Here is a 26,613-nt window from a genome sequence, read left to right as displayed (position 1 = left end):
ACTCTCAATGTACAGGGAATGTGTGATGGTCGCAAATGGAAACTAGTCTGGATGTATATAAGGCAATTGCAGCCTGATATAGTTGCTTTGCAAGAGAATAATCAGCATATGTATGCTGGTCAAATAGGCCATTTTGCTGGCTATGATATCTTCTATGCTAGAGAGCAGTCCTTTTCTGGTGTGGCTTTTTTGGTAAAGCACGACCTTCAACCTGTTGTGGCTCTAAATGACCGCCATGGTAGATGGATTATTGTTCAATGCCTTGTTCGAGGAAAAATTTTTGAATTTGCATCGGTTTATGCCCCCCCAATCTTCTCGTGATAGAGCTTTCATCTAGGTTTCCATGCATACTTATCCATGGCGACAACATGCCTTCATTTGTGGTGACTTTAATAATGTCCCTCAATCGGGTGACAACACCTCAGGCCACACTCATATGTTGGCTTCTCAAACATAGGCATGGTCTGATTTTTTGCGTCAGTTGCGCCTGGTTGATCTCTGGAAGGAATTACAGCCCATGCTTCCGGGCTATACCTTTCAGCATAATGCTCAATCTTCTTATCGGACATGCTTGGACAGATGGTCCACAGCATTGTGATGCCTTTACTTGTCAAATTTGGGTTGATCATGCTTTCACACATTCGGATCATGCTCCTCTTTGGTTGAGGCTTTCCTTACATGAATTTCCCACTGACAGATTGCCTTGCCGAAGGCTTTTGCTGATTAATAATAGTTATCTGGAGCATGCTGACTTGCCTTGGTCTTTGATGCTATTCAGCCTCTCTCTCGTCAGATATGCATTGGTTTGGATTATGCCTGGCAGGCTTTTGTTGCTCGGATGCAAGCAGTTATTCGAGATTATGGCAAATCCTATATGCAAGCCACAAGGGAAATTGTACAGCACATGCCAAATTTACTTGTCAGAGTTTTACTGCGCTTGCTCATCTTCATCCTTTGTCTTCAGAGGAAAGCATGCTCTTATGTCAGGCTCAATTCTCTCTTCAATCCAATGATCGCAGAAAGCTCAATAAATGGGAAACTCGATCAAGACAACGGGCATGTTTGGATAAAGGTTGCTCTCGGAATACAGAGATAGCAATGCGGCTTGCATTATTTCTGGGGATATCTCTGATGAGTGGACTCTTTGTTATTCGCTCTGCCAGGGATGCCCTCTCAGTGCTTTACTGTATGCCATTGCTACTCATCCTATGCTGCAATATATTGATCATCTTGTGGCTACAGGATCACTTCATGGCTTGAAATTGGATGCTAATCGCTGCATGGTTGCTCAAGCTTATGCTGATGATTCTTTCTTTACCCCAAAGAATACGCCGCATGATCTTGGTGCCTTGATGCAGGCCCTCTCTGTTTATGGTTTGGCAGCTGGTCTTCATGTTAATTTTCATAAGTCTAAGCTACTCCCTTTGCATTCCAAAGACTGGCATAGTCTATTATGGCCCGGAGATATCATTCCACCCACTTAGTTTGTTCATCATCTTGGTTATCCTTTGGGGTGGGAACTCACTCGCCGACAACAAACTGATTGGGTTTTGGCTAAGCTTCGGAAAAAGCTTGAGTATTGGAAACTGGCAACCTGGCCTTTGCACGTTCGTCTTCTTTTTTTTTTTTTTTGCCGAAAAAACAGTGCTAATTATATTACTTCGAGAACAAGATACAAGAGGTCAGCTTATAGCTGACGGGCTGCGTTCACAAATCGGACACAGCCCTAAAAGGTAGCAAAATAAAACATCCTCTCACGGAGGGATAAGACGAGTATGAATGAACAGCCATCGGGGTGGTGAGTAGTGCCACCGAAGGCCCTGCGTAGTCTGCTCGAAGAAGAGGCCCTGTGTGTCCCAAGCCCGGAGGAAGCGTCTCCGCTTCTCCTGACCGGCCCGGGAGTCTCCCTAAATCTGGTCCCACTGGCCTCTGAGGGTATGAATAATCTCACTCCAAATCTCCGCCATGATCTGGGCAGTCGATAAGGAGGTGCCACCGAGGATCTGCGCGCAGCGCGAGGTCCAGATGTGCCACCCTGTAATGCTGCTAATAATCTCCCAGACTGGCTGCCTCTCCCGAACTCCTGTATCAGCCTCTGCTAGGTGCTGCGGGATACCCTCAAGCGGTCCCCACGTCCCCTGTGTGATAAGGAAAGTGGGGTCCTGCTGGCATGCCTCGAATAAGTGATGAAGACCAGGTGCGGTGCTGCACCAACAGAACGCGCCCCAAGTGATCAATCCTAGCTCTGGTGCTGCGCGAGTAAGAATCCCAAAAGTCCACCTCCACACTTCCTGGGCGCGAGTGCAGCTCCACAGGTAGTGTTTTGGTGTCTCCTCATCCGCATGGCAAATCTGGCAACATCCGTCCTGGCCTATCTGCCTCAACCAGCTCCCCACTGGAAGACCTTTGTGGGCAAGAAGCCACAGGAAGTATGAGATCTTCCGCGGCCGCCAGCTCTCCCACAAGGCCTTCCAGAATGCCTGCAAAAAGAACCTGGAAATACCCTGTGCGTACCAGCTGGGTCGTTGGGTGGGGGGGCGGCTCTGCATCCTCCCGAGAACTCGCCTGCCCAGAGTCGTACTGTAGGCGAAGGAGGTCGGCCCCTGTCCTGTCACAATCTCTGGCCACCACCACTCTCCTGGGTCCCAATCAAGCTCTGACAAGGCCCGTCCCTCCCAGAGCCAAAGACGCCAAAGCTGCACCTGGTCCTGCTCGATGCTAGGGTCGGTACGCCAGACCTTCCCCAAGAGGCCTACGACCCGAACCCTCTGCCACGGGAGTAGGGGGTCGATGAGCGCATCCTCTCTCCTGAGTCGTCCATCCCCAGAAACCGCGAAGAAGGAGATAGAGGAGTCATCCATACGTCCAGCGATCACCAGTGGAATGCCACGGGGGGTGAACTGTCCCAGCCAGCGGGTGTCACCAGGCATGAGGATCTGAGGCTCAGGTGGAACCAACCAAGCAGCTGGGATCGCACCGTCGATCTCCGTGCGTCTCGCCTGGGCTCCACGTGCACCTCCAGCTGCGTCTGCAAGATCAGTCATCTCCAGATGTCTGTACGTATCCCTCCAAACACGAAGGGATCGGGCTGGCCCCCTCATCCAGCCGTCCCACCTGATATGTGATCTCTCCCCCAACTGAAGGCCCTCGGCATCTCTGACCTGACCGTTCCAGATAAGCGGCTGGCGATCGATCTCCTCCTGACAGCTGGGAGGGGACTGAATGAGACTGAGGCGGAGCCGCCTCCAAACCATGAGGAGGCTACGAACGAGTGGGGAGCGGGGCTGAGTGAGCGGGGCGGAGGTGAAGATCCACCTGAGGGACGGTAGCCACTCTCCACCTCGGCGCGGGACACAAGAGCCGACTCCCTGCTGAGTAACATCTTCCACGTCTGCCCCCCTGGGGTCAAACCGCGGATGACAAGCTTGCCTAACAAGGCCTGACTCTGAAGCTCTGGATCAATGACCCCCAGGCCACCCTCAGCCTGCGGAAGAATTACTGTCTGCCAAGCAACCCTGGCTCTGGTATCTCTATGACCATCCTCCCCAGACCAAAGGAAGTTCCGAACCAACCTCCTGAGCTGTGCCGCGCTGGATCTCGAGAAGCACCAGCAGGAAGCCACATACCAAGCCGTGGCTAGGAGGACCTGGTTAACTACCAAGGCACAACCTGCAAGAGAGAGCTTAGCAGTGCTCCAGAAAGCCAGCTTCCGTCGGATGGAGTCTAGCACCGGGAGAAACTGCTGAGCTGGCATGATGTCTAGGCCAACCTGGAAGCCAAGGTATCTAGCTGTCTGTCCACGTGGAATCCATCTGAAACCCAGAAATCGCCCCCACTGAGAACACGCCCCAGGGTCTGTGAGAAAACCAACTGATTTCTTCCAGTTGATTTTCGCACCAGCGGCCGAGCAGAAAACCTCCAGGGCCATCCGCACCCTCTCTAGCATCCTCTCATCGTCCTGGACATAAAGGGCTGTATCATCTGCGTACTCCGAGTCCAAAAGCTCCGTGTCCTCCCGGAGTGGAAGGCGAACACCCCTGAGCCCTGTGGACCTCGCCCGAAGGTAGTAAGTCATGGCCTCGGCGAAGAAGAGAAACAGGTAAGGAGCAAGGGGGCAGCCCTGACGTACTGATCTCTCCAAGCTAAAGCGCTCACCCATCCTGCCTCCAATGATGACTCTGCTAGACGCTGTCCTGTACAAAGCTGAGATACCCTGAATCCAACCTGCCGGGAAACCTAGCCGCTCCAGAGTCCCCTCCAAAAAGGACCAGTCCACGCGATCGTAGGCCTTCTTGAAGTCGAGAAGTAGAATGGCAAGGTGTGATCCGCTGTGCTGAGCCCACTCCGCCGCCTCTGAAAAGGTGAAGACATTATCCAGGATACTGCGATCCTGGACAAAGCCTGTCTGAGTGTCATGGACGAGGTCTGGGAGTAGAGGCCGAACTCTGGCACTGATCATCTTGGCGAGGATTTTGTAGGCAGTGGTAAGGAGAGTGATCAGACGCCACTGGCGAATCTCCTGTCTATCTCCTCCCTTCGGGATGAGGCAAATCAGTCCCGAGGAAAGGCTCTCTGGCATCTGACCGCTGCTGAAAATCCCCTGCAGAGCTGCAAGGAGGGGCTGATGGATCTGGTCCCAGAAGGAGGTGAAGAATGCTCGGGATAGCCCATCCTCACCTGGGCATTTCTGTCCGTCGATAGCCAGCAAGGCCTCCAACATCTCATCCGAGGTGAACGGCGCCAACAACGTCGCCTGCATGCTAGGCTGGACCAGGGATGGAATGTGCCTCCACACCTCCTCACGGGCACAACTAGCACGAGGGGCAAGCGGCTCCTGCTGGAAGAGGGTCCTGTAGAAGTCACTGGCCAACCCCAGGACCTCCCCCGGATCCGTAACGATGTGACCATCCGCTGTCCTGAGACTCCGAAGCTGATCACCTGTGCAGCTCTCTGGCCATGCGTCCTGAAGAACTCCCTGCACATCCGGTCACCCTTCCGGGCCCAGAAGGAGAGAGAGGAGTGATAGGAAAACTCGGAGCGACGCTGGAGTGTCTCCTCCAGGAGGGCTCTGGCTCGAAGGGCCTGGATCCGAAGCTCCTCCGAGCCCGGGGAAGCCTGCTGGAGTCGCTGAATGGAGGCGAGGTCCCTCCGAAGAGCTCTCTCTCTGCCCCACCAATCCTGTCGAACCTGTAGGGCTGCGAGCTGGCAGATCTGGCTGGACTCCTGCAGAGCCTGCGCAACCGAGTCTACCAGATCCACGCCCTCCCCCCAGTCTCTGTCCCAAAGACTGCAAATGCTGCTGCGCACGTCCACCCTCGAGAAGATGGAGTCGGGAATCCTGCATGATCGGGGGGGGAGGGTCTGGGCTGCCGAATCTAATGATAGGAGCACAGGCGCATGGTCGGAAAGTGTCGTCCCTGGAACTATACCCGCCTGGCCGCCTCTGCTGATGGCCCAATCACTGACATAAAATCTATCAAGCCTCTCCAGGAGTCTGCCTCCTTCCCTGCGGAAGCCCCAAGAGAAGTCCAGGCTCCCGTGCCAACGCCGGAAGGACGGGTCTCTCCAATTGTCCCTCCCTCCTGTCGCGAAGATGAAAGAGTCCCAAGCTGACTGCTCTGCCTGAGCCATACCTGTGAACTCCGGACCTCTGCCCTGCTGGTCCTCCAAGGTCTCCAGGTTGTTGAAGTCACCTCCAACAATCCAGGAATCCATGTCTGGAAGAATCCCTGTAAGTGTCCTCCAGAAGGTGGCTCTGCATCGGAGGTCTGTGGGAGCATAAATGTTGAGGATTCCTATTTTGGATCCCTCCAAATCTAGGCCTACCCAAAGGGCTCGGCCTGGGATCAACGTGCCGTGACCGAAAACTCCCTGGGCTAACTGCTCGCACACGGAGGTACAGACACCCCCACTCCTCCCCTGTGCGCCGATCGAGGGCTCCCAATAAGTGTAGGAACGTCCAGGGAGAACCTTCCCGCAGCTATGGGAATGAGCCGCAGAAAGCTTGTGCTCCTGGAGCAGAAGTACATCCAAACGACCAATCACTGCAGGCTGAAGTTCCTGTCGCAAAATGAGCTTCCTGGGACCACGGGTGCCAGAAGAGTGAAACCCGTTCACATTCCAGGATACGAGGTGTAGGCTCATGGAGAGGGACGGGGGGCTGCGAACAACTGTCTGCTCGCGGTCGAAGTCGATGAAGAATCAGACATATCGGAATGGAGGCGCTGCCGCTTATGAGAAGGTTTGGAGGGGGAGACGGGGTCGTCCTGCCCGTTCTTCAACACCTTCAGCAAAGGCGAGAGGCCTTTGGTGCCATGAGCAAATGCTTTCTCGAGCCAGCTCGAGATCTCTGAAGTGGTCATCCCGTAGAAGGTTCGGAGTTTCTGATGGGACCAAGCTCTGACATCCTGGGGGAGAGGCCATGACAGGGGAGGTCTGAGGATCACAATCAGTCGGAAGCGTTTGGCGGCGCAACGCCACTGCAGGCGCACATCGCCCTCGGACCACTGAGTCTCGAGAAGCTGCCCACCGGACGGGCCTATCCAGGAGCAAACCTGGGCGTGTGTCTGCTCTCTGAGAGCCTCCCAAACCGAGTCGTCTGTCCAGGTCTCGGTGCCATCGCTGAGGAACGTGAAAGCGAAGCTAGGGCCATCCCTAGGAGCCAAGGCGGCAATCTTCCCATCCGCCCCTTTGCGGAGCAGGAAGATACTGATGTCGAGACAAGCCGGGAAGGTCCCAAGGTCGGCCACATCCAGGTAGTCCCAGGGGCCAGATCTGTAAAAGTCTCGAGGAAGCTCTCTCTCCTGAAGCTGAGACCCATCTGAGTCTGCCACTGAGGGGCTAGCGGGCAGGGAAGCCTGCTCCAGTGGTGGTGTAGACTCCGGGTGTCCTGCCAGCGGGGGGGGGAGGGGGAGGAGGCTGAGGGATAGGCGACTCGGACTCCACGGAAGCGACTGGCGGAGAAGGTGGAGGAGGTGGAGCGGGGGCTGCACTCGGCTGGGAAGCCGACGGTGTAGCTAACTCTATAGGAGAGGCGAGGGGGACGGGGGGGGGGATGGGGATGCATCTGGAACTGGGGCTGAGAGGGAGGAGGAGGAGACTGAGGAAGAGGAGGCGGGGGCTGAAGCTGCGGGTCGGGCGAAGGGGGGGGAAACTGGGGAGGGGGCTGGGACTGAGAGGAAAGGGGCGGGGGAGCGGGAGAGAGGGGAATCTGAGGCTGTGGAGGGCGGGCTGCCGTCGAAGAAGAAGCTCTCCCAGGTCCCTGGGGCGGCTGCCTGTCAGGTCTCTGGGGTGCTGCTGCAGGAAGGGTAACCTCTGCCTCCTTGCCTTTATCCGAAATCTTCTTGTTCTTTCCTCTTTTCCTTCTAACCTCGGTCCAACCGCCCACTAACTCTGGACCAGACTCTGGCTGCCTCGGCTCCTCCTGACGTGGCTGTCCGGGGGGGGGGCGGGGGCGGAGGGGGCAGGGGCGGGGGGGGTCGAGACGAGCTGGCGAAGCGTGGACAAGCAGCCGCCAAGTGCCCAAAGCCGTGGCACCGCAGGCACTGACCTGGCTGTCCGGTGACTATCATGCTCTGGGTGATGCTGCCGGCACCTGTCACAATCTCGATCACTGCAGGGAGAGTCGCAGGATCCGCCACAGCCACACGGACTCGGGGGGCTCCTGCCGTGGTCACCGCGTCGGCGAAAGTGTCGTGCATAACCCAGCCAAAATGGGAGCCCAAGTCCCTGACAATCGGCCGCAGCTCAGCAGCAAGCCTTGGAAAAACTAGTGTCACTGGGTGGCGAGGTATACGGAACCGAACATCGAAATCCGCTGCGCTGAATCCACGGTACCACGGGACTATCATGATAATCTTCCCATCCACCGATGTGGGGGAACCGGCAATCAGGTTGCTCGCAGCTTTCTCATTGGAGAGTTTGAGCCAGAAGATGCCCCTTCCCATAAGGGCCACCTCCTCAATATGGCCATTCTCTCTAGCAGGAGAGTGGACTGGAGCCAGTCCCTGATGGCTGACCTGGAGGGGGAGTGTCCAATGACTCTACCGTAAACAGAGGTACGGGCAAAGTCAATGGCAACCTCCTGAACACGAGATGATTGTTGCTCTGTCAGGATAACACGGTAGGCATCTGGAGAGGGAGGGTCCGACTGGGCCTCCGGATCCGGGCAGGGGGCCGCCATACCGCCAAGACTAACTGCAAGCTTCCGATGAGGAACAGGCTGCCACCCAAAAAGGGGGGGCGAAGCGGGAGGGTGGAGCCTGGGTGTGGGGCGGGCGAGGCGAAGTGAGGGGGCGGGGGGGTCGGAACGGAGGGCGGGGTGAAGGGTGCGGGGTGCGGGGAATACGGGGGGCGCGGAAGGGCGGGGGGGGCGGGGTTGGAGTGGCGGGGGGGGAGAGGTGAAGCGGGGGGCGGGGAGAGCGGAATGGAGGCGGGGGGGCGGGTGAAGCGAGGGGGGTCGGCGGGTGAGGCGGAGCGGCGAGGGGGGGGGGGTGAGGTGAAGCGAGGGGGGGGTTGGGTGAAGCGAGGTGAGGCGGAGGGGGCGGGGTGGAAGAGAGCGGAGGGGTGAGGGCGGCTGAGACGAGGGAAGGGGGGGGGGAGTGGAGGCGAGGGGCGGCGATGGAGAGGTGAGGTGGAGGGGAGCGGAGGGGCGGGGCGAGAGAGCAGCGAGGGGGCGAGGTGGAGGGGAGCGGATGGCGAGAGAGCAGCGAGGGGGAGCGAGAGCGAAGGCGAGGTGGGCGGCGGGTGAGGGGGAGGGGGGGCGGGGGGCGAGGGCGGAAGGGCAGGGGGCAGGGGTGGTCGCGGCGAGGGGAGGAGCTAGGGGGGAGGTAGAGCTAGCGGCGGGGGGGGGGAGGGGAAGCTCGCAGGAGCTAAGGCAGCTCTAGAAGGTCAGCGTTGCCCACATGTATTGCACGTTCGTCTTCGAATAGTGCAGTCCATCCTTGTGGCATATATTCAATTTTACTTGCCATTGATCATGTTCACTAACGCACATCTTACATCTTTCATGTCTGTCTTTATGGAAATCTTCTGGCAATCCAAACATGGCAGAAAAAGTCTCAGGCTGCTTTCGATGCATCACATTTGTTCTCCCAAGATGCATGGTGGATTGAACATCACGGATATGCATGTGCATATTCTTGCCCACAGGGGAAAAATGTTGCTGCAATTTCTGCAAGGTGATCAGCCTTGGGCTCTTATGATTAGGACTCTGGTCACTCATATCAGTATTTCTGCATTTGGTCATTGGCAACTTGATCACTGGGATTTCTTTTTTGGCTGCACTGATGGCACTTTGGCTGGCTGCCCTTTTGTCTCCCGCTTGCTTCTTGACTGGAAGCATGTTCTTTCTCATCGAGAATGGAATGGACGGCAATCTTTGCTTGGGAATTCTTTAAGAGCTGAAAGCATTCATTGGTCGAAAGTCTTTTAGTCTCCCTTGGCTTTACAGGAATCTCGACGTTCCTACTTTGTCTCGTTTAAAGGCATCACCTCGGTTGCTGATGTTATAGATGATGCTGGTACTGTGCTCCCCTTTTCTCGAGCAGCCACTACATATGGATTGGGCTCTCATTATCGTCCTTTGTGGCGACAAATTACTTCTATGCTTTCGCCTTTTGTTCCGATTCCTCCTTTGGAACTCCAGGACTAGCTGGAAGATTGGACTTTGAATTATCCAGGGTCCTCTTCTCATCCTTTGAGGCTATCTCAGATTACTATACCTACATTGTATAAAATCCTTTTGCCTCAACCTTGGGTTTCAGAGAGAGGTGATTCTGTTTGGCGAATGGATCGCCTAGCCAAGTGGTGGAGGAAAAGATTACAGCAACTTTGGGCCTATAAAGTACCGCTTTGGCAATAGGTTTTCTTTTGGCGAGTTCTTTTGAGAGTGTTTCCATCTGGACAGCTATAAGCTCATCGACACATTGCTCCTGCACTTTGCCACAGATGTTCTGCTTCTTCGGAGACTGTGCCTCACTTGTTTTGACATTGTCTGTGCTCTCGTGAGTTTTTTGATCTGCTTCGACAACGAGCGAGATTCCCATCTATTCCGTTTGGGAAGTTCTTTTGGCTATTTGGGTTTCATCCATCCAGACCAGAGTTTTATCTTTTCTTCGTTTGGGTTCGCTACTAGGCACTATGGACTTTATGGACATATAGGAATTGTAAAGTCTTTGGTGATCCTACTTTCTCTCTATTTGGCTTTTTTAGGCGTTCTCTGTAGCAATCTTTCTTTGATTGCTTGTAGACCCGCTGCATAGATCATCGCGCAGGGGCAAAGGAAGGGGAAAGAGCAAAGGAGAACGCCGAGGGGACATGCAAAGATGGTACAGATGGGTGCGGCCTGTGCAGAGGCTGCTGCGCAGAAGATACGGGCAGCAGCGGGCCTGGTACAGAAGCACACGGAAGGTGTACGGGGGCTGACAGAGGGGGTATGGATGCAGGCGAAGTAGCAGCAATAGGCTGCGGGCAAGGTACACGGACGGTTGAGAGAGAGGCTGAGCTCGCCATCGCTCCACCTCACACACTTTTTTTTTTGTGAAATCTTTGATTAATTATATTATATGAGTAGCAACCTCAAAATAAGGTGCTACAATTACGTCAATTGAAAATTTCAGCCGTACCTTTTGTACGGTCGTTCGTACGGGCTGTCCTCCTTTGTCTTTCTGGGCAAAGGTTTTTATTATGCTCATTGCTCTTCGACTGATGTGGTGGAGTGACTTGTCAGTTGTGCTGGTATTCATGGGGCTGGTTTCTTTGCTTATGTGATGCCTTGGGATCCGCTTTTTGATCCGTCTGCCTCTCTTCTGACTCACTGTCTGGTCTGGATTACCCTCAAAGCGTTGCCTCTGCCTCTGCCTCTGCCTCTTCTTCAGCATCTTCCTACTCCTGCAGCGCTTTTGGGGAGGCCTCTACATGTTCCAAGACATGAGTTTTTGCAGGCTACCCGAGATGTTCGCCTTTGCAGGCTACCCGGGATGTTCGCCTTTGTATTTTATGGAATATGATGCAGCCCGTGCTCTCTAATCTAGATCTTGATTTGGGATTTGCCCGTCCGATGTGCATCAGGCTGGATTTTGCCTTTTTTCCTACAGCATGTTATCGGTGCCGGCAGGTTGGTCATTTTGCACGTGCTTGCCCTTTTGCTTCAATGCCCGCTCCTCTTGCTCCTTCTTCCACTGTGAAGGTTACTCTTCCTTCTCCTCTGGTTTCTGCTAAGGCTTTACTGGATAAGCCTTCTTTTACTGCTCCAAAGCATTACTGGAGGAAGGTAGAAAAATCACAGGCCAATCTTTCTCTTGTTGAAGAAGTTCAGGATCCGACTCCTGTTTAGCATCATCAGCCTCCTTCTCCTCAGGATATGGATGTGCCCCTTGCAGAGGGGATCATACAGGATGCTGCACATGCTCTTTGTCAGGTTGACCCTCGAAGTGAAGCTGAAATGTTGAGTCCTGCTTTATCAGATGCAGCTCTTTCGTCGGAGGATACAGATGTTGATCTAGCTCCTTTGCCTCTGATGCTTGTGCCAGAGTCTTTTTTTGTTCGGGATGCAGATGTGCCATTTTCACTGGATTCTTTTCATCCCATGTTACAACAGGTTTTTGACCCTGTGATTCAGAAATTTCGGGTGCGGGGCTATATTAAGAAGAATCACAAGGGCAAAAAACAGCTTGTTTTTATTGATGGTGTGGTTTCTATACTGCATCAGTTTTTACAAAGCAATAATCTGAAGCTAAAGGATGTTGTGTTTGATCCTCCTCCAGCTTGATATGTAACTTTTTACTTGGCTGCCTCATGACTTTTTCTCTGAGGCTTTACTTGTAAATTTTTTATTTGTACTTATTGGTGGCTTTTTACCTCTTTTGGGGTTTCCCACACAGGAATATAAGATTATACCCAAAAAAAAATTAGAGAGAGCCATTTAGTGCCTCTGTGCAATTGAACCTCCAAACATGCCAAGCTGAAATGCTCACTATGATCTCTCAACCAAGTGTCCACCGAAGCATGTGTAGGTTTGTATGGAGAGAAGATGACAGCATCCAGAGAGCATGGCTCAACTAAGTGCCGTCAAACAGAGAAAGATGAAGAAAAGCCATGCCTCTCATAGAACACCTGGGACCCTATAAGAGAAAGCCAAGCCACTGACCCCAGCAAACCTGAAGTCCAATCCCCTTCGACAACCCTAGCCAGACAACCCATATACTTGATGGAGACACCTCTTTCATTCCATGTAAGAAGGACACCCCAATTTGGGGGCTGATTTTGGTTTCACTTGGATTCAAAGGGATGCCTCCGTAAGGTATTTGGGCTCCTAGGTTGACGTGGGCATCTTTCAGCAATTCGCTCATGTGTTGGAGAGCATTAAGAGGAGCCTTATTTTTTGGAGTTCAACTGAACGTGACCTTGCTTCTAGAGTAATAGTGGTCAAGTAGGTACTATATGGCTACAACCTGGTTTATTTGCTCTTGTTGGTGCCACTCTAGGGATTGTATCACTGAAACCGGCCTTCAGTTTCCTAAAGGGCAGTAGACTAGAACTTGCATTGCATTTTCGTTACTCACAGCCACATTGCATCATTTCCAACCACTTAACTTTAAACAATACCACTTAGAAACAACTTGAGAAATAACTGGATGGAGGCTAGAGCCCCTGCTCAATGAAATCAAGTACAAGACACCACATTGGCCCCAAATACTTGGTGCCCCTTCCGGTATTTATTTATTTCTTTAGGAATGAAATTGGTACATACAACAAGGGTTCAACCTTGCACTATTCCTCTCTGCAAATCCTCTACTTGTCTTCAAGGCATCTAATCCCAGTGCACCACTAGAATTCCCACTGGCAAGGCATACTCAGGCATTCACTTCTGATCTGACACAGCTTAGAGGCATTCAGGCATCCAAACCACTGGCAAACTGAGCTCAAGGCAGCCTCAAGACTATCACATGCATCCACACTGTCCTTAGGCCTCCCACAGGATCACCCTTGCCTTTGGGTGCTTCCTAGAACCTGTTGGAGTCCTGAAAGGACTGCACACAACACGCATGCACTGCAAAAAGCTGTAAAGCAAGAAAGAACAAGGAAAATCCGAACCTGGAAACTGTGGCAGAGGGGCGAGCTCCTTCCTCGCACCTATCCTCTATCCAAGCTCCCCGCAGGGTGCAGGTGTCTTCCAGCAATCAGGAGAAGAGAGAAATGGAGGTAGAGAGCGGAGGGTGAACAAGAAAGAGCTGTAGAGGAAAGATGGTTCACAGATCTGCCCCGAAATGATTGCCTCGAGATCTGTGCCTGAGTCCTCCTAAGAGAAGGTGCCAAAAGCAACAGGGAAAGTTCCTCCTGCAGCCTGCACTGGTCCAAAACAGCTCCTGAAGACACCACGCAGCCAAAAACATGTGCACAAATGTCCAGCACAGCAAAAGACAACCCCGGGCACCTGCTGGAGGCACCTGAACACGTCTGTACAGATTCCGTACAGCCGTACGGACGTCCATGCAGTCCGTACGAAAATTTTCCAAAAGTTCAAAAATGAGTTCTTGCACTTCCTAGAAGTGCGTATAAGCCTTGGAACAGTCAAAACAGTGTTGAAACGACTGAAAACAGGCTTGAAACAGCTTAAATAGCTCAAAAACTGCACAAGAACAACTGAAAACATCCTATACCTCTGGGAGAGTGAGGGGAGAGAGATGGAAGGTGGGGGAAGGGCATGCATACACATGCTTGAAAAATGGAACCTCCTCTTTGCCATTTGTCCCTTCATTAAAGTCCTAACCCCCATACCAAGGACAACGTTGGTTCTCCTTGGGCCCAACTTTTAGACCCCTTTTTTAAAGCCTTTGCCTTGCCCCTAGGACCTAGTGGTGCACCTAGACTTTGCCCTTAGGAACTTCTAGGAAGTGTGCACTTCCTCTAGCTAGTCCCTCACGGCCAAACCATTACAACACTTAACCATGGTTAACCCTGGGTTAAGCGTAGGGAAGATACTTTACATCACTTTTCACGTCCTCGTGACATACCCTCCTCTTGAAACAGGAAACTATCAAGTTTGTTGCTATAAACATAAACCACCGGCAATGATGATATGGTCTAGGAGAGCGCGCGTGTCCATCCATATATCAATGCATCATCCGTGTGGAGTGACTAGTACACTCATCATAGAAGTCCCGTAGCAGATGTATTGTCAGCAAACAATACCTCGGGTGAAACATATGTGTCACCAAGCGACTTCTAGATACCGTGAGCCTGTCTGTTGACAAGGGGGTGGAGGAACTACCCCCCTCTGAAGCATCAGGCAATGCTCCAGACCTATGCTTTGCTGAGCCTAAAGGAGCTACAACCGAAGTCAGCTCAAAGCACAACAACTGAGTGGACTACACCACTCTGAGTGAAATTTGCTAGTTCACTCGCCTCCAATAACTTGAACCACACACACATGGCAATAATGGATCCTAGGAACATAGATCCCGGTACTCGATATCCTTTCAGACTTGCATCACCACAAGCTGAATCGGTTCAGCCAATCTATGCTAGACTTGGATCCTTGCCTCATGGTTCAAATTTTAAAAAAACCAACTAGCATGTACTAAATGGATTTACTTTTTCGATCGGACTGCTGCTGCTCCCCGCTCCTCCTGCTCCCCGCCTCCCTGCTGCTCTCCTTGCTCCCTGCTGCTCTCCCCGCTCCCTGCTGCTCCTGCTCCCCTCCTTGCTGCCCCCTCCCTTCCCTCCTGCTGCTCCTCCTCCCTGCTGCTGCTCCTCTCCCCGCTCCCTGCTGCCTCTCTCCCCACTCCCTGCTGCTCCTCCTGCTCCCTCCTCGCTGCCCCCTCCTACCTGCCCTCTCCCCCGCACTGCCCCCTTCCCCCGCGCTGCAGCCTCCCCCCCCTGCGCTGCAGCCTCCTCCCCCCCCCCGCACCTGCTGCTGCTCCCCCCCCGTACCTGCTGCTGCTTCCCCCCCGTTGCAGCCTGCTGCTGCTTCTCCTCCCATCTCCTTCCCCTCTCCTCTACTCCTCTTCTCCCCCTCTCCTCCACTGCTCCTCTCCCCTATCCTCCCCTCCTCTCCCCTCCTCCCCGCGGTCTCTTCTCTCTCCCTTCTTCTTCACCCTCTCCTTCATCTGGATTACCCCTATTCTCTTATAGGGGTCTCCTGGGTTTCAGGAAAGCGGACGGAGTTTTTATTTTTTGTGTTTGAATCGGCCAACACACCTCAATTGACGAATGGGTTCCCATTCAGTCAATCCGTCTCTGCTCACACCGGCCACGAGAACTGTCACTTTTTCAAAAGATGAGCTACAACAGTTGCAAAAGGATTTCGAACATGAGTGTTCCACGACTCTCTTCGCACGCATTCATGGCTCACACCCCTCCAGGTCACAAGCTAGAGATTGGATGCTGTCGGCGCTTCCTCAGGACCTCGCCCCCCACCTAAAGGATGTTCGTTTGTCGGGACGAGGTTTCTTTCAGGTGTGCCTAGATTCCCCGGACATCACGAGAGACCTGCTACAGGTTGGGTTTCTACTTCTAGGCTACAGGAGGATCTTTTTGTTTCCTTTTCAACTGGGATTTGACCTAGTTGAAGAGGACAAGCAGGGAGTTTCTGTTTTCATCAGGTTCCCTGGTCTTCCCTCAGTGTATCATCGGCTTCTTTCAGTTATTGGCGAGAGGTTTGGTGTGGTGGCAAAGATCCCCCCTCTCCCTGACGAGCCCTCTTCGGCTGCTGAGGCGGTCAGGATGGATAGGGTACCCAGGGTTGGATTCCCTCCAGAGCCCCCCATTGGGAAAGCTTCTTCACCACTGCAGATTTGCGTAGAAATTTCTGGAGGAGGCTCTGGAAATCCCTCAGAAATAGAAAGATCACTCTTTTCTTTTGGCTTTCTATTCATGGAGGGATTGTAGTGAACCTGTGGAGATCACGATTTGGGGCTGATCCCACTTGTCCCCGATGTCATTGTGCAGAGGAGTCAGTGCGACATTGCCTTTGGGACTGCAGTCAGGCGAGGACTGTTTGGAAAGGGGTTGCTCGGATACTCAACATCTTTCACACTTCCCCTTTCTTCATGACTTGGGACTCGGTCGCATGGTTATCTCTTACCGGGCCCCAGGTGTTTTATGAGGGTGAGCCTTCTTCTTGAGCACTCTCGGTCTACCGGCAGGTGATAGAGCCCTGCTCTCTGCAGGATGTACCACTTACTCCCTTCAGAGCTTCTCATGTTTCAGTGGACACCTCTTGGGAGATTTTGGCTAGCATTTCCTCTTGGCACATTTGGGGAGCCAGATGTACTGAGGCCTTTGATGGCACCTAGATACACCCATTACAGGTATTCACGGGTATTTGGACTGACATGGTTCACACTTTGATAGCCATATGGGCTAGCATGCAGGGCCCTTCACGGGCAGCCTCTTCTAGAAGGACTATATTTCTCCGAGTTTGGAGGGGTTCTCCCTTTTTCTCGGAGGTTTCTACCGGATTGAGATGGCACTATCAGCCTCAATCCTTTCTTTTTGGCTCTTGAGCTTTTCGTGAATTGCATGATGTATCCCGTATGTAGCTTGCTCTAACGGTTTTTCTTTAATACTTAATAGAAGTCTCTTTTTGCCCCCCAAAAAAAAAAAAAAGGGATTTACTGCTCGAGCCATGCCGGGCAACAAGAGCATCCAAAACAGGCATGTGATACATGGATGTGCTGCTCTAGCCATGCTGGGCAACAAGAGCAATCCAACAGTAACAAGGACTACTTATTCTGCAATTTACCATTCAGCCTAGAAGAGGAGACTCTCCATCTTCTGACTGATACAAAAATCAACAAAACTAGCAGGGAAGAACCATCCTGCAAATTACCATGCAAAGCTAGCAGGGAATAAATATCCTACAAATAACAAAGCAGCCTAGAAAGAGGAGACTCTCCAATTTTTGGCTGTTACAATTATTCATACCAATATTACTGCTTTCTACCAAAGGAAAACAAATCTCCTAGCGCGTGTGGCTGTCCTTTTTCACTTCTTGTGCTCCCATAGGTTGTTTCCGTTTACGATTGGGACAATCTTTGGCCAGATGGCCCTCTTCTTTGCAAAGGAAACACTTTCCAGCTTCAAATAGGGCTTGCCGTTCCTCAGGAGACAATCTCTCTTTGGTACTGGGCTTACTATTAGGTCGTTGGTCCACATCAAACTTGACTTTGGTTGTCTTGGCAAGTTTCCTTTTTGTGAAAGAGTCATCCTGCTACTTACCTTTGGATCCTGGAGTCATCCCTTGCATGAGAGCATAGGCTGTAGTAGCATTCTCAATCAGTTGAGATATGTTGGAGACCTTTGTCTTGGTGCAATAGTCACGAAGCTCCTTTGGCAGCCCACAACAATACTTTTCCACCTGCTCAGACAATGATACGGTCCTATACGAGCTGACTGGCAATAAGGCCTCCCAGAACTTTTTGTTATACTCTTCAAGATTCTTACAGTTTGCGGCATCCAGCTTATGCCATGCTGTCATTATATCCACTTCAAAAGTGGTGGTAAGCCAAGCACATGAGAAAACTTGCTTGAACTCAATCCAAGTGTTAGGGGCTTTACCCTGCAAAAGCAAATTGGTCCACCATTGGAGTGCGTTACCCTTCAAGAAGGTGGCTGCCTTTCGTACCTTGGAAGACTCTGTGAAATGACCACCGGAATAGGCAGCATCAAACTGTTGCACAAATGTCAGAGCCTTCAATCTATCCTGCATCCCATTGAAGGTTTCAAACTTCACAGCTGCCCCTCCCTCCTTATAATCTTTCAGCTTACCTTTGGGAGTAAGATTACTGGGGGCTGTAAATATGGTGCAGGCATCGTGGATCCCATATTCTGTACCATATCGCCTGTGCCCATGGTGGGGTTTACCATTCTGGATCCCATTCCTTGCATCTGTGGCACACTCCAAGTGTTGCATATCATTCCTGGCATCCCTGTCTGCATACCGGGCTGCATCCCTATGTTTGCATACATCATATTGGCATTTGCAGGGGGCAGTCCACCCTCCATATGCTGCTGCAAATTCTGCAGTCCTGGCTGGAAACTACCGAAGTATGTACCAGGCATACTAAGCCCTTCGATGGGCTGTCCCACCATTGACTGAAAAACCGATCCTCCGCCATAATATCCTGGATGCTTCATGGGCTGAGGAAGGACTTGCTGTCCTTGATTAACTGAATGAAAAGTATTGACATTACCCGCTACAGGGGTGACTGTGGGCATCTCTGGTGGCTGTCTACTGAAAGATACACACCTCTGAGTCGTCTTATGCTTTGTCTGCTTCTTCTTAGCTGTCTTTTTGCTTCCAAGGGGAGCATTACCACCAGAATAAGCTTGCATAATCTCCAAGAAAGTCTGTTCAGCTGTGACAGGGCTCCCACTGCACTTTGCATTTGTAACTGAAAAAGGGCATTGGGATCAAGCTCCTCTGTCTCATCCTCCTCATCCTCCGAATCCTCAGTGGCATGCTCGAGAGAAACATGCTGTCCCTCATCATTTTGCTCTTCTTCCCCCTCACTGGTATTGTGCTCCTCATCAAAGCTGCCTGTTTCCTGCTCGGAGGTAGGCAGTCATCGCTCGCGGTGCGACATGATTGTTGATGGTAGGGCTGTAACAAAAAAGCAATGGGGCTGTCTTCACCCAACAGTCCTAGGGCTCACCTCTGTAGGAAGATGGTGATGTCCCGGCAATGGAACCACTGAAACCGGCCTTCAGTTTCCTAAAGGGCAGTAGACTAGAACTTGCATTGCATTTTCGTTACTCACAGCCACATTGCATCATTTCCAACCACTTAACTTTAAACAATACCACTTAGAAACAGCTTGAGAAATAACTGGATGGAGGCTAGAGTGCCCCTGCTCAATGAAACCAAGTACAAGACACCACATTGGCCCCAAATACTTGGCGCCCCTTCCGGTATTTATTTATTTCTTTAGGAATGAAATTGGTACATACAACAAGGGTTCAACATTGCACTGTTCCTCTCTGCAAATCCTCTACTTGTCTTCAAGGCATCTAATCCCAGTGCACCACTAGAATTCCCACTGGCAAGGCATACTCAGGCATTCACTTCTGATCTGACACAACTTAGAGGCATTCAAGCATCCAAACCATTGGCAAACTGAGTTCAAGGCAGCCTCAAGGCTATCACATGCATCCACACTGTCCTTAGGCCTTCCACACGATCACCCTTGCCTTTGGGTGCTTCCTAGAACCTGTTGGAGTCCTGAAAGGACTGCACACAACACGCATGCACTGTAAAAAGCTGTAAAGCAAGAAAGAACAAGGAAAAACCGAACCTGGAACCAACTCCTGTTGACTGTGGCAGAGGGCGAGCTCCTTCCTCGCACCTATCCTCTATCCAAGCTCCCCGCAGGGTGCAGGTGTCTTCCAGCAATCAAGAGAAGAGAGAAATGGAGGTAGAGAGCGGAGGGTGAACAAGAAAGAGATGTAGAGGAAAGATGGTTCACAGATCTGCCCCGAAATGATTGCCTCGGGATCTGTGCCTGAGTCCTCCTAAGAGAAGGTGCCAAAAGCAACAGGGAAAGTTCCTCCTGCAGCCTGCACTGGTCCAAAACAGCTCCAGAAGCCACCACACAGCCAAAAACATGTGCACAAAGGTCCAGCACAACAAAAGACAACCCCGGGCACCTGTTGGAGGCACCTAAACACGTCCGTACGGACGTCCGTGCAGTCCGTAGGAAAATTTTCCAAAAGTTCAAAAATGAGTTCTTGCACTTCCTAGAAGTGCGTACTAGCCTTGGAACAGTCAAAACTGTGTTAAAACGACTGAAAACAAGCTTGAAACAGCTCAAACAGCTCAAAAACTGCACAAGAACAACTGAAAACGTCCTGCACCTCTGGGAGAGTGAGGGGAGAGAGATGGAAGGTGGGGGAAGGGCATGCATACACATGCTTGACAAATGGAACCTCCTCTTTGCCATTTGTCCCTTCATTAAAGTCCTAACCCCCATACCAAGGACAACGTTGTCCTTGGGCCCAACTTTTAGACCCCTCTTTTAAAGCCTTTGCCTTGCCCCTAGGACCTAGTGGTGCACCTAGACTTTGCCCTTAGGAATTTCTAGGAAGTGTGCACTTCCTCTAGCTAGTCCCTCACGGCCAAACCATTACAGCACTTAACCATGGTTAACCCTGGGTTAAGCGTAGGTTGAGTTACGAAGATACTTTACATCACTTTTCACGTCCTCTTTTCACGTCCTCGTGACAATCACTTAGCTCAAAAGATTGATCAAGAATTTTTTATGTAGTGGGCTTCATGGTTCAATAGATACTAGAGCCAAGTTGGTGGATCTTTATGTCCACCACACACCTGAGGTTGCCCTCCTCCCCTCTTATGGCCGCTATCCTAAAAGCTTGGGGCAGCTTCAAGAGTTCTCTTCGAAGGATCCCTCCGTTCTCTTAGGAAGAGATTGAGGGGCAGCCTTTCATGTGGAATGATGGTTTCTGGTTACCTACAGTGGTCTAGTTGGGAAAGAGGCCCCGCTTCGTCTGTGGGGTCTTGGAAGGTTTCGAAATCCTTACTGAACACTGCAAACTTCGAATGGCTGCCACCTCAGAGGATGGGAAAGCAAGGTTCAGCACATTGAGGCAGCTTTATGGGTCCTTACAGATGAAAGATGGCATGGCCGGGTTAGATGGACGGGGGCCTTTTCGAGGACAAGCATCCCGGTATAGGTTGTTGGTCTCTTGAGAGATATAGAGGAGGATGCTTTGGTCTTTGATTAGGGATTGGAAGCCCTCCAGAGCCACGCACTGGGAGGAGTTTCAGACTTGCAGACTTGCAAAACACTTTTTGGAGGAGGCTCTAGAAGTCTCTCAAGAATAGAAATTCACTCTTTTCTTTTGGCTTTCAGTTCATAGAGGGATTGTTGTAATCATTGATGTCCAAGTTTGGGGCTTCCTCTTCTTGCATGTGTTGCTTGGCTATTGAGGAGTCCATTCAGCATTGCCTTTGGATTGCAAAAAGACTAGGCTCATTTGGAAGGGGATTGCGACACTTTTTGGTACATTTGTTTCATTCCCTTTCTTCATCGAATGGGGCTTAGTGGCTTGGCTTTCTTTGTCATATGTTTTATGAGATGCATAGATCCTCCTTGGCTTTTTCTGTTGATGTCATTTGGTTGAGTTATGCTGTCTGGATGTTGTCCCTTCCTCTCTTATGGACTTGCACATGCCTCAAGGGACATGTGCACTAGGGGATCATAGTGAGCATCTCAGGCTGGCGATCTAGATGCACAGAGGCACTTGAGCGAGCAAATGAGAAAAGAGAGGGCAAGAGAGAAACAAAAAAGGGAAAAACTTGCAAATGAGAAAGAGAGGGCAAGAGAGAAAAGGGATGAAAAAAGAGAGGGAGGGAAAGAAAATGAGGAAGTCAATGTGAAAAGAGAGGGAAAGATGCGGAAAAGAAAGGGAAAGATGCAAAACGAGAGGGGAAGAGAGAGGGGATGAAGGAAAATGAGAAAGGCAATGTGAAAAGAGAGGAAAAGAAGTGAAAAAGAGGAAGAAAAGAGAGGGAAAGACAAGAAGGGGAGTTTGAAAAGAGAATGAAAAGAGAGGGAGGAAGACGAGAGGCGAAAGAGATGGGAAAAGAGAGGGGGTTTGTCACGTCAGAGTTTTCGGCTTGGTTTTTTATGCTCCGGTTCCTCCACAATTGAGGACCAAGTTAGATAATAGGGGAGCCAAATGCATTTTCATAGATATAGCTCTGAAAGCAGGGGATATAAATTCTTTTCTTTTCTTTTATTTTCTTTTGAAAGAAAATGATATTTTATTACATAGGACCAGAATACAGGAAATCACGATAGAATCCTGTGAAAACCCTCAAATACATCAAGTAGAAATAAAGTAAGGTTCTTTATAACTGATTTGGAGAGCGGAAATGCCTTGAAGGGCTTGTGGTTATGAGTGTGAAGAATCAACCATGTCCAACTCATAAAGACCTTCTCCTGGCCACTGCTTAGAGTGAGGAACCTTGGACTCTACTTCAAGTGGCCATGAGGCTATTAGCTTCCTTTTTTCTCAACCAACTTCTATTAAGTATGAAAAAATTCCAAGAGCGGAGTGCTCAAGGCAAAGCATCCATGTGAAGAACACTGGTGGAGAGGGTCAAGCCCTACTCAATAACCAAGTTTGGAGAAGATGAGCTGAGGCTGAAAATGTCTCCTCAAACGTGTAGAAAAAGGACAGCCTCTCCACTCCTTGAGGGAAAAAATCCTCCTAGCAGAAGCAGCCTTGGAGGATCCCTACATGCTCAACCAAATGACCGTCAAAGTGTGTACCATGTCTGTCCAAATATGTCCAAGGTGTGGGAACAGTGGACTTGGAAACCCCTTTCGCTTGTAACCATGCCATCCCTCAAATAGGTTCTAAGTCACCAATGCTTTTGTGGAGCATCTAGTCTATTTCCATGAGTGTTCTACTTTTCCTTTCTGCCACTCCATTTTGCTAAGAACATATTGTAAACTTCTTATAGATTCCATCAGCCTTTTGAGGGCATGAGACATATACTCTCCCCCCCTATCGCTTCAACGTGTCTTAAGTTTACAGCTACTTTGATTCTCGGCAAATGCTTTACACTCCGTAAATATCGAGAGCAATTCTGTCTTTTTTTTCATGGGAAACACCCATGTGAACTTGGAAAGTCATCAATGAGTGTGACAAAGTTGAGAGTTCACTTGTAAGTAGAAGTGTTCATGGGTCATACGATATCACTATGCACCGATTGCAAGTTTTTCTTGACTGTTACTAAGCTATCCTTGAATGACAGGTGGTGGAATTTTCTCAAAATGCATCCCTCACATAGAGTATCCACCTGCTGCTCTATGCTACAAATGTGTTCCACAGATGCATGTTTGCACCAAGCTATGATACCAGATATGCCGAAACCTTGCATGCCAAATTGCACTGCTTGATGTGACAAAAACTGATCTGCATCAAGCTTTGCATAATCCACCTTCCCTTGTACCACTAGCAACTACTTCAAGGTCCTTAAAAGAATCCTTTAATTAGGCTCTCCATTATAAAACTCAATGGCCACTTTTTGGTTGTCAATTGCACTAATTGAGAGCGAATTCGTCTTAGCTCTGGCACATAGTACACATCACGCAGATGTTAAAATTTTATACTTGGAAATTGGATGGGGGCATGACCCACACCCAGGATGTCAAAACATTCAAATCCTTTCGGTGGATAGCTAATGGGGCATCTGGGGTACATGAAGTAATCATTGTGCCATCTACAATGTGGCATTAATTGTCTCAAGAAACGTGCATATTTGCTGTCCCTATGCCATCACAAGCATCCAAAGAAGAGGAAACCTTTTCCATGATATGAAATGCAAAGTCTATGTCCTCATCCCTAACAAAGTATGAATGCACTTCGACTTTAGCCTGACCTGATTTTTCTGTGATAAGATCGCTATTGCCGTGTGAAGAGCTTTGCTTCTTCATCTCCGGTGTTCTTTCTACACTCTGCAATGAATTGCCCATATTTGTGGCAATAGTTGCAATTGCCCATTGATTGTAACTTGTGTGATGCATCACCACACTTCTTTGATTTCTGAAATTTTCCCTTGCCCTTAGCTGCAAATGCTTGTTCATGTGAAGACCTGGCATGAGGAAAATTAGTCACTCTTTGTTTCTCTTGTAGCAACAATCTAACTAACGCATTGTATGAGATTGTAGCATCACTAATTGAGATACTAACGGCTGTAACAAAAGCTCCATATGAGGGAGCAAGGCTATTCAAGGTAATGGAAAGCAATTACTCATCCTCAATGGATTTATCAATGTTAGATAATTGGTCCCTCAAATCTGAAATTTCAGACATGTGTCTTGTCTTGGAGTCACCCTCCTACATCTTAAGTCCATTTAACTCATTCCTGAGAGCCGTCATGTGTGACACGTTTCCCAAGCCTTCTTTGGTGTGTTGGCATTCTTGATATTCCTCGTGACGTGCCTTTTAATTGACGATGCACTCAATGATAAAGCTTGTGCATCCCTCCTATCAAATTCCCTCAGCTTCTTAGTACTTGACATACTCAAAGTACCCGATGATGTGATAGAAGCGCCTAAAGATGTTGTAGTCTTTGCCGCTTGTGAGGAGTATGTGATAGTGTCAGCATCTCCCAACACATCATCCCAAATTCCCTTACCAACTACAATATTTCTGACCAAAAAGACCAAATTGAATAGTTGGTACCATCCAACTTGTCTTTCACGATAGAACCAAATCTTTCAAAAAGCATAGACACAATGGCAAGAAGCAAACAAACTTATGAAATGACTACTATCACAAAATAAGGGTAAATACCCAAAATACATGCACTATCCAAAGTCACACAAAGCTTGCAAAGTATTCCAAAATCTAGTATGCATAAAAAACAGCATAGTCACCAACAAAAATAGAGTGGTTACCCTTTTTGCTTGTTGAGTGTGATCTAAAGTGAGGCATAAATCAGCAAAATCACTGAAATACAGTTACTACTGTTATATGTCGTTGCAGTGAGATGCATGCCACTAAACATTCATCTCAAAATACGATTCAATTGCACCAAAACCTAAACCAAATCTTATCTCATGTTGAAATGTACAGAAATGACAAAATACAACAAATGATGGGTCTCAAGATGCATGTCGGATCCGAACACAGGCCAAAAAATCCCATATTTTTGCACAATGATTGCATAAAGGGTAAGCCGATTGTACACACAACTGTGCACATAAATTTCCTTGTTTCTTTTTCTCCAAAAAAAACAAATTACAATTTCGGGAGTTTCTGATCCAAAAACATTTTCCCAAATCTTTGGGTCTGTACGGCTGAATATGATGTATGATGCACAGGCATTGTGGGATCAGCTCGTAGCAAACCTTACCTAGTCAAAATCTGTAAAAATGATATAAAAACTGCAACTGTCACCTCGGCCTACATTCACCTGTTTGGAGCTAAAAAATGAGTTGTAACTAATTCAAGCAAGCTAAAGGTGAGTTAGGCAAAGTGCTCTAGCAACAAAAACGAGCTACTCTTGAATAGAAGAGGCTTCCATGAACCTTATACAATGGCTCTTCATGACAAAACCCACAGATAATGAAGAGAAGATGTAGGAACGAGGAGGCTACAAGCACGGAAGCTCGATTGGAGCTTGTATTCCACAATGAGCAACTCAAGTGAGTTCCACATTCAAATGAAGGTACAAGCATTCTCTTACATACTCAGCCCCAAAACAAGTGACGTGGCACCCAAACCCTAAAAACCCAAAACTAGACCTACAAGGTCCTACATTAGACAACTCACGATAGGTCAAATAAGAAACATGAACATGGATACAAATTATGCGTTTCAAGAATGAGCTGATTTGATGACTAAGCATTTCAAAGATGTGAGCATGCCTATGAGGTAGCTTGTAGTGCTTTCACAAAAGAAGCTACACTTTATACAACCTCCCTTGCTTGGAATGTAAATCTTCAAATCCAAAATCCTACTTACGGGTGATTGTAAGGATAAAGACTTCTATTTGGCATTTTGCAGACATAGGAATGAAAAGGGTGATCTGAAATTTTGAAGAGGCTACAATGCAATGTCACCTAAGCCTAGAGCAGATGTCCAAGACGAAAAGATTCGTAGCATGGTGGCCCTAAGTGCCTTAACTCTTGGCTGTTGGGATCTGTGACTCCAAAAAGAAAGAGGCAGCTGATGGGTGAAGTAGCGAAAGGCATAAGCACCAAGAGGGCAGCAAGCAAGCTAAGTCAACAATGTATAATGTAAGAATAGATATGGAGTCATACTCCCTTTGCTATACATTTTATGCATTTCAAGTTTTTATACAATTCCATGAGTTGCTAATATGGCGTTCGAGAACAAAACCTGGGGCAATACTCCATTTGAATATACAAATATGTTGTTTCTACTAGCTTCTCGTCTATATCATCACTCATCATGCCTTTGGGAAGAAGTGACTTGAAGCTTGACTCTGCATTGTCCATTATTCCACTCAATATCCACTCCCCAGAAGTTTCCAAATCTGATCCAAGATTCATAACACCAAGCACCGTCTCAAACCAAGCCTGCAAAATAGGTACAAATAGCATTGAAAATTGCCAAATGGACACTTATAATAGCAAAGAAAAATCGAGTACTCTTAATATGGTTTTCCGAATAGGAGAATTTTCTACATTAGTTCACAAGAAATCACAACATTGAGCTTCAAAAAGCTTGCATGGACCCTACAACGTTGTGTGGATCAACTACCATTGTATTGCTTACAAATACATCGAAAAAGCTTGCATGAATCCGACAAAAGTTGTGTGGATCAACTTCCATTGTATTGCACGCATATACATCACATATAATCTTTCACCACCAAATATGCATATTTCTTGCAGAGAAGACTCTATGCAATGCCACAAACCCAACACTATCTTGAGCCCAAACACAGCCTAAATCTTCATGCTCCTACATTTGTTCAAGCCCAAGATTATTGATCATCAAGTGGAAATGAAAATGCATGTAAACTAATCATTTCTCCTTTTTCACAAAGTGGTGTAAAAAAGGATTAAACCTGTATTTCTAATGAAAAATTTCAATTTGAGGTGCTAA

The 26,613-nt window shown here is 49.3% G+C and overlaps 1 protein-coding gene and 1 pseudogene across 2 annotated transcripts in view; both read right to left on the bottom strand.

Moving 5' to 3' along the window:
* Positions 1-26,613, bottom strand: part of GCN2 (protein kinase family protein) — a 352,386-nt gene that overhangs the window by 164,403 nt on the left and 161,370 nt on the right. For both annotated transcript variants that reach the window (XM_087391372.1, XM_087391373.1), the window contains exon 13: positions 25,882-26,081. In XM_087391372.1, the coding sequence (XP_087247498.1) occupies positions 25,882-26,081 (200 nt within the window). The remainder of the gene's footprint in view (positions 1-25,881; positions 26,082-26,613) is intronic.
* Positions 16,967-17,917, bottom strand: LOC147889129 (uncharacterized; annotated as a pseudogene).

The sequence above is a fragment of the Dipteris shenzhenensis genome, chromosome 20 (genome assembly GCF_047967505.1).
Source record: "Dipteris shenzhenensis isolate YYH24624 ecotype China chromosome 20, Dip_SZ_1.0, whole genome shotgun sequence".
Taxonomy (NCBI): domain Eukaryota; kingdom Viridiplantae; phylum Streptophyta; class Polypodiopsida; order Gleicheniales; family Dipteridaceae; genus Dipteris; species Dipteris shenzhenensis.
Note: the sequence above shows the minus strand (reverse complement) of the source record. Positions and strands in the feature narration are given on the sequence as shown.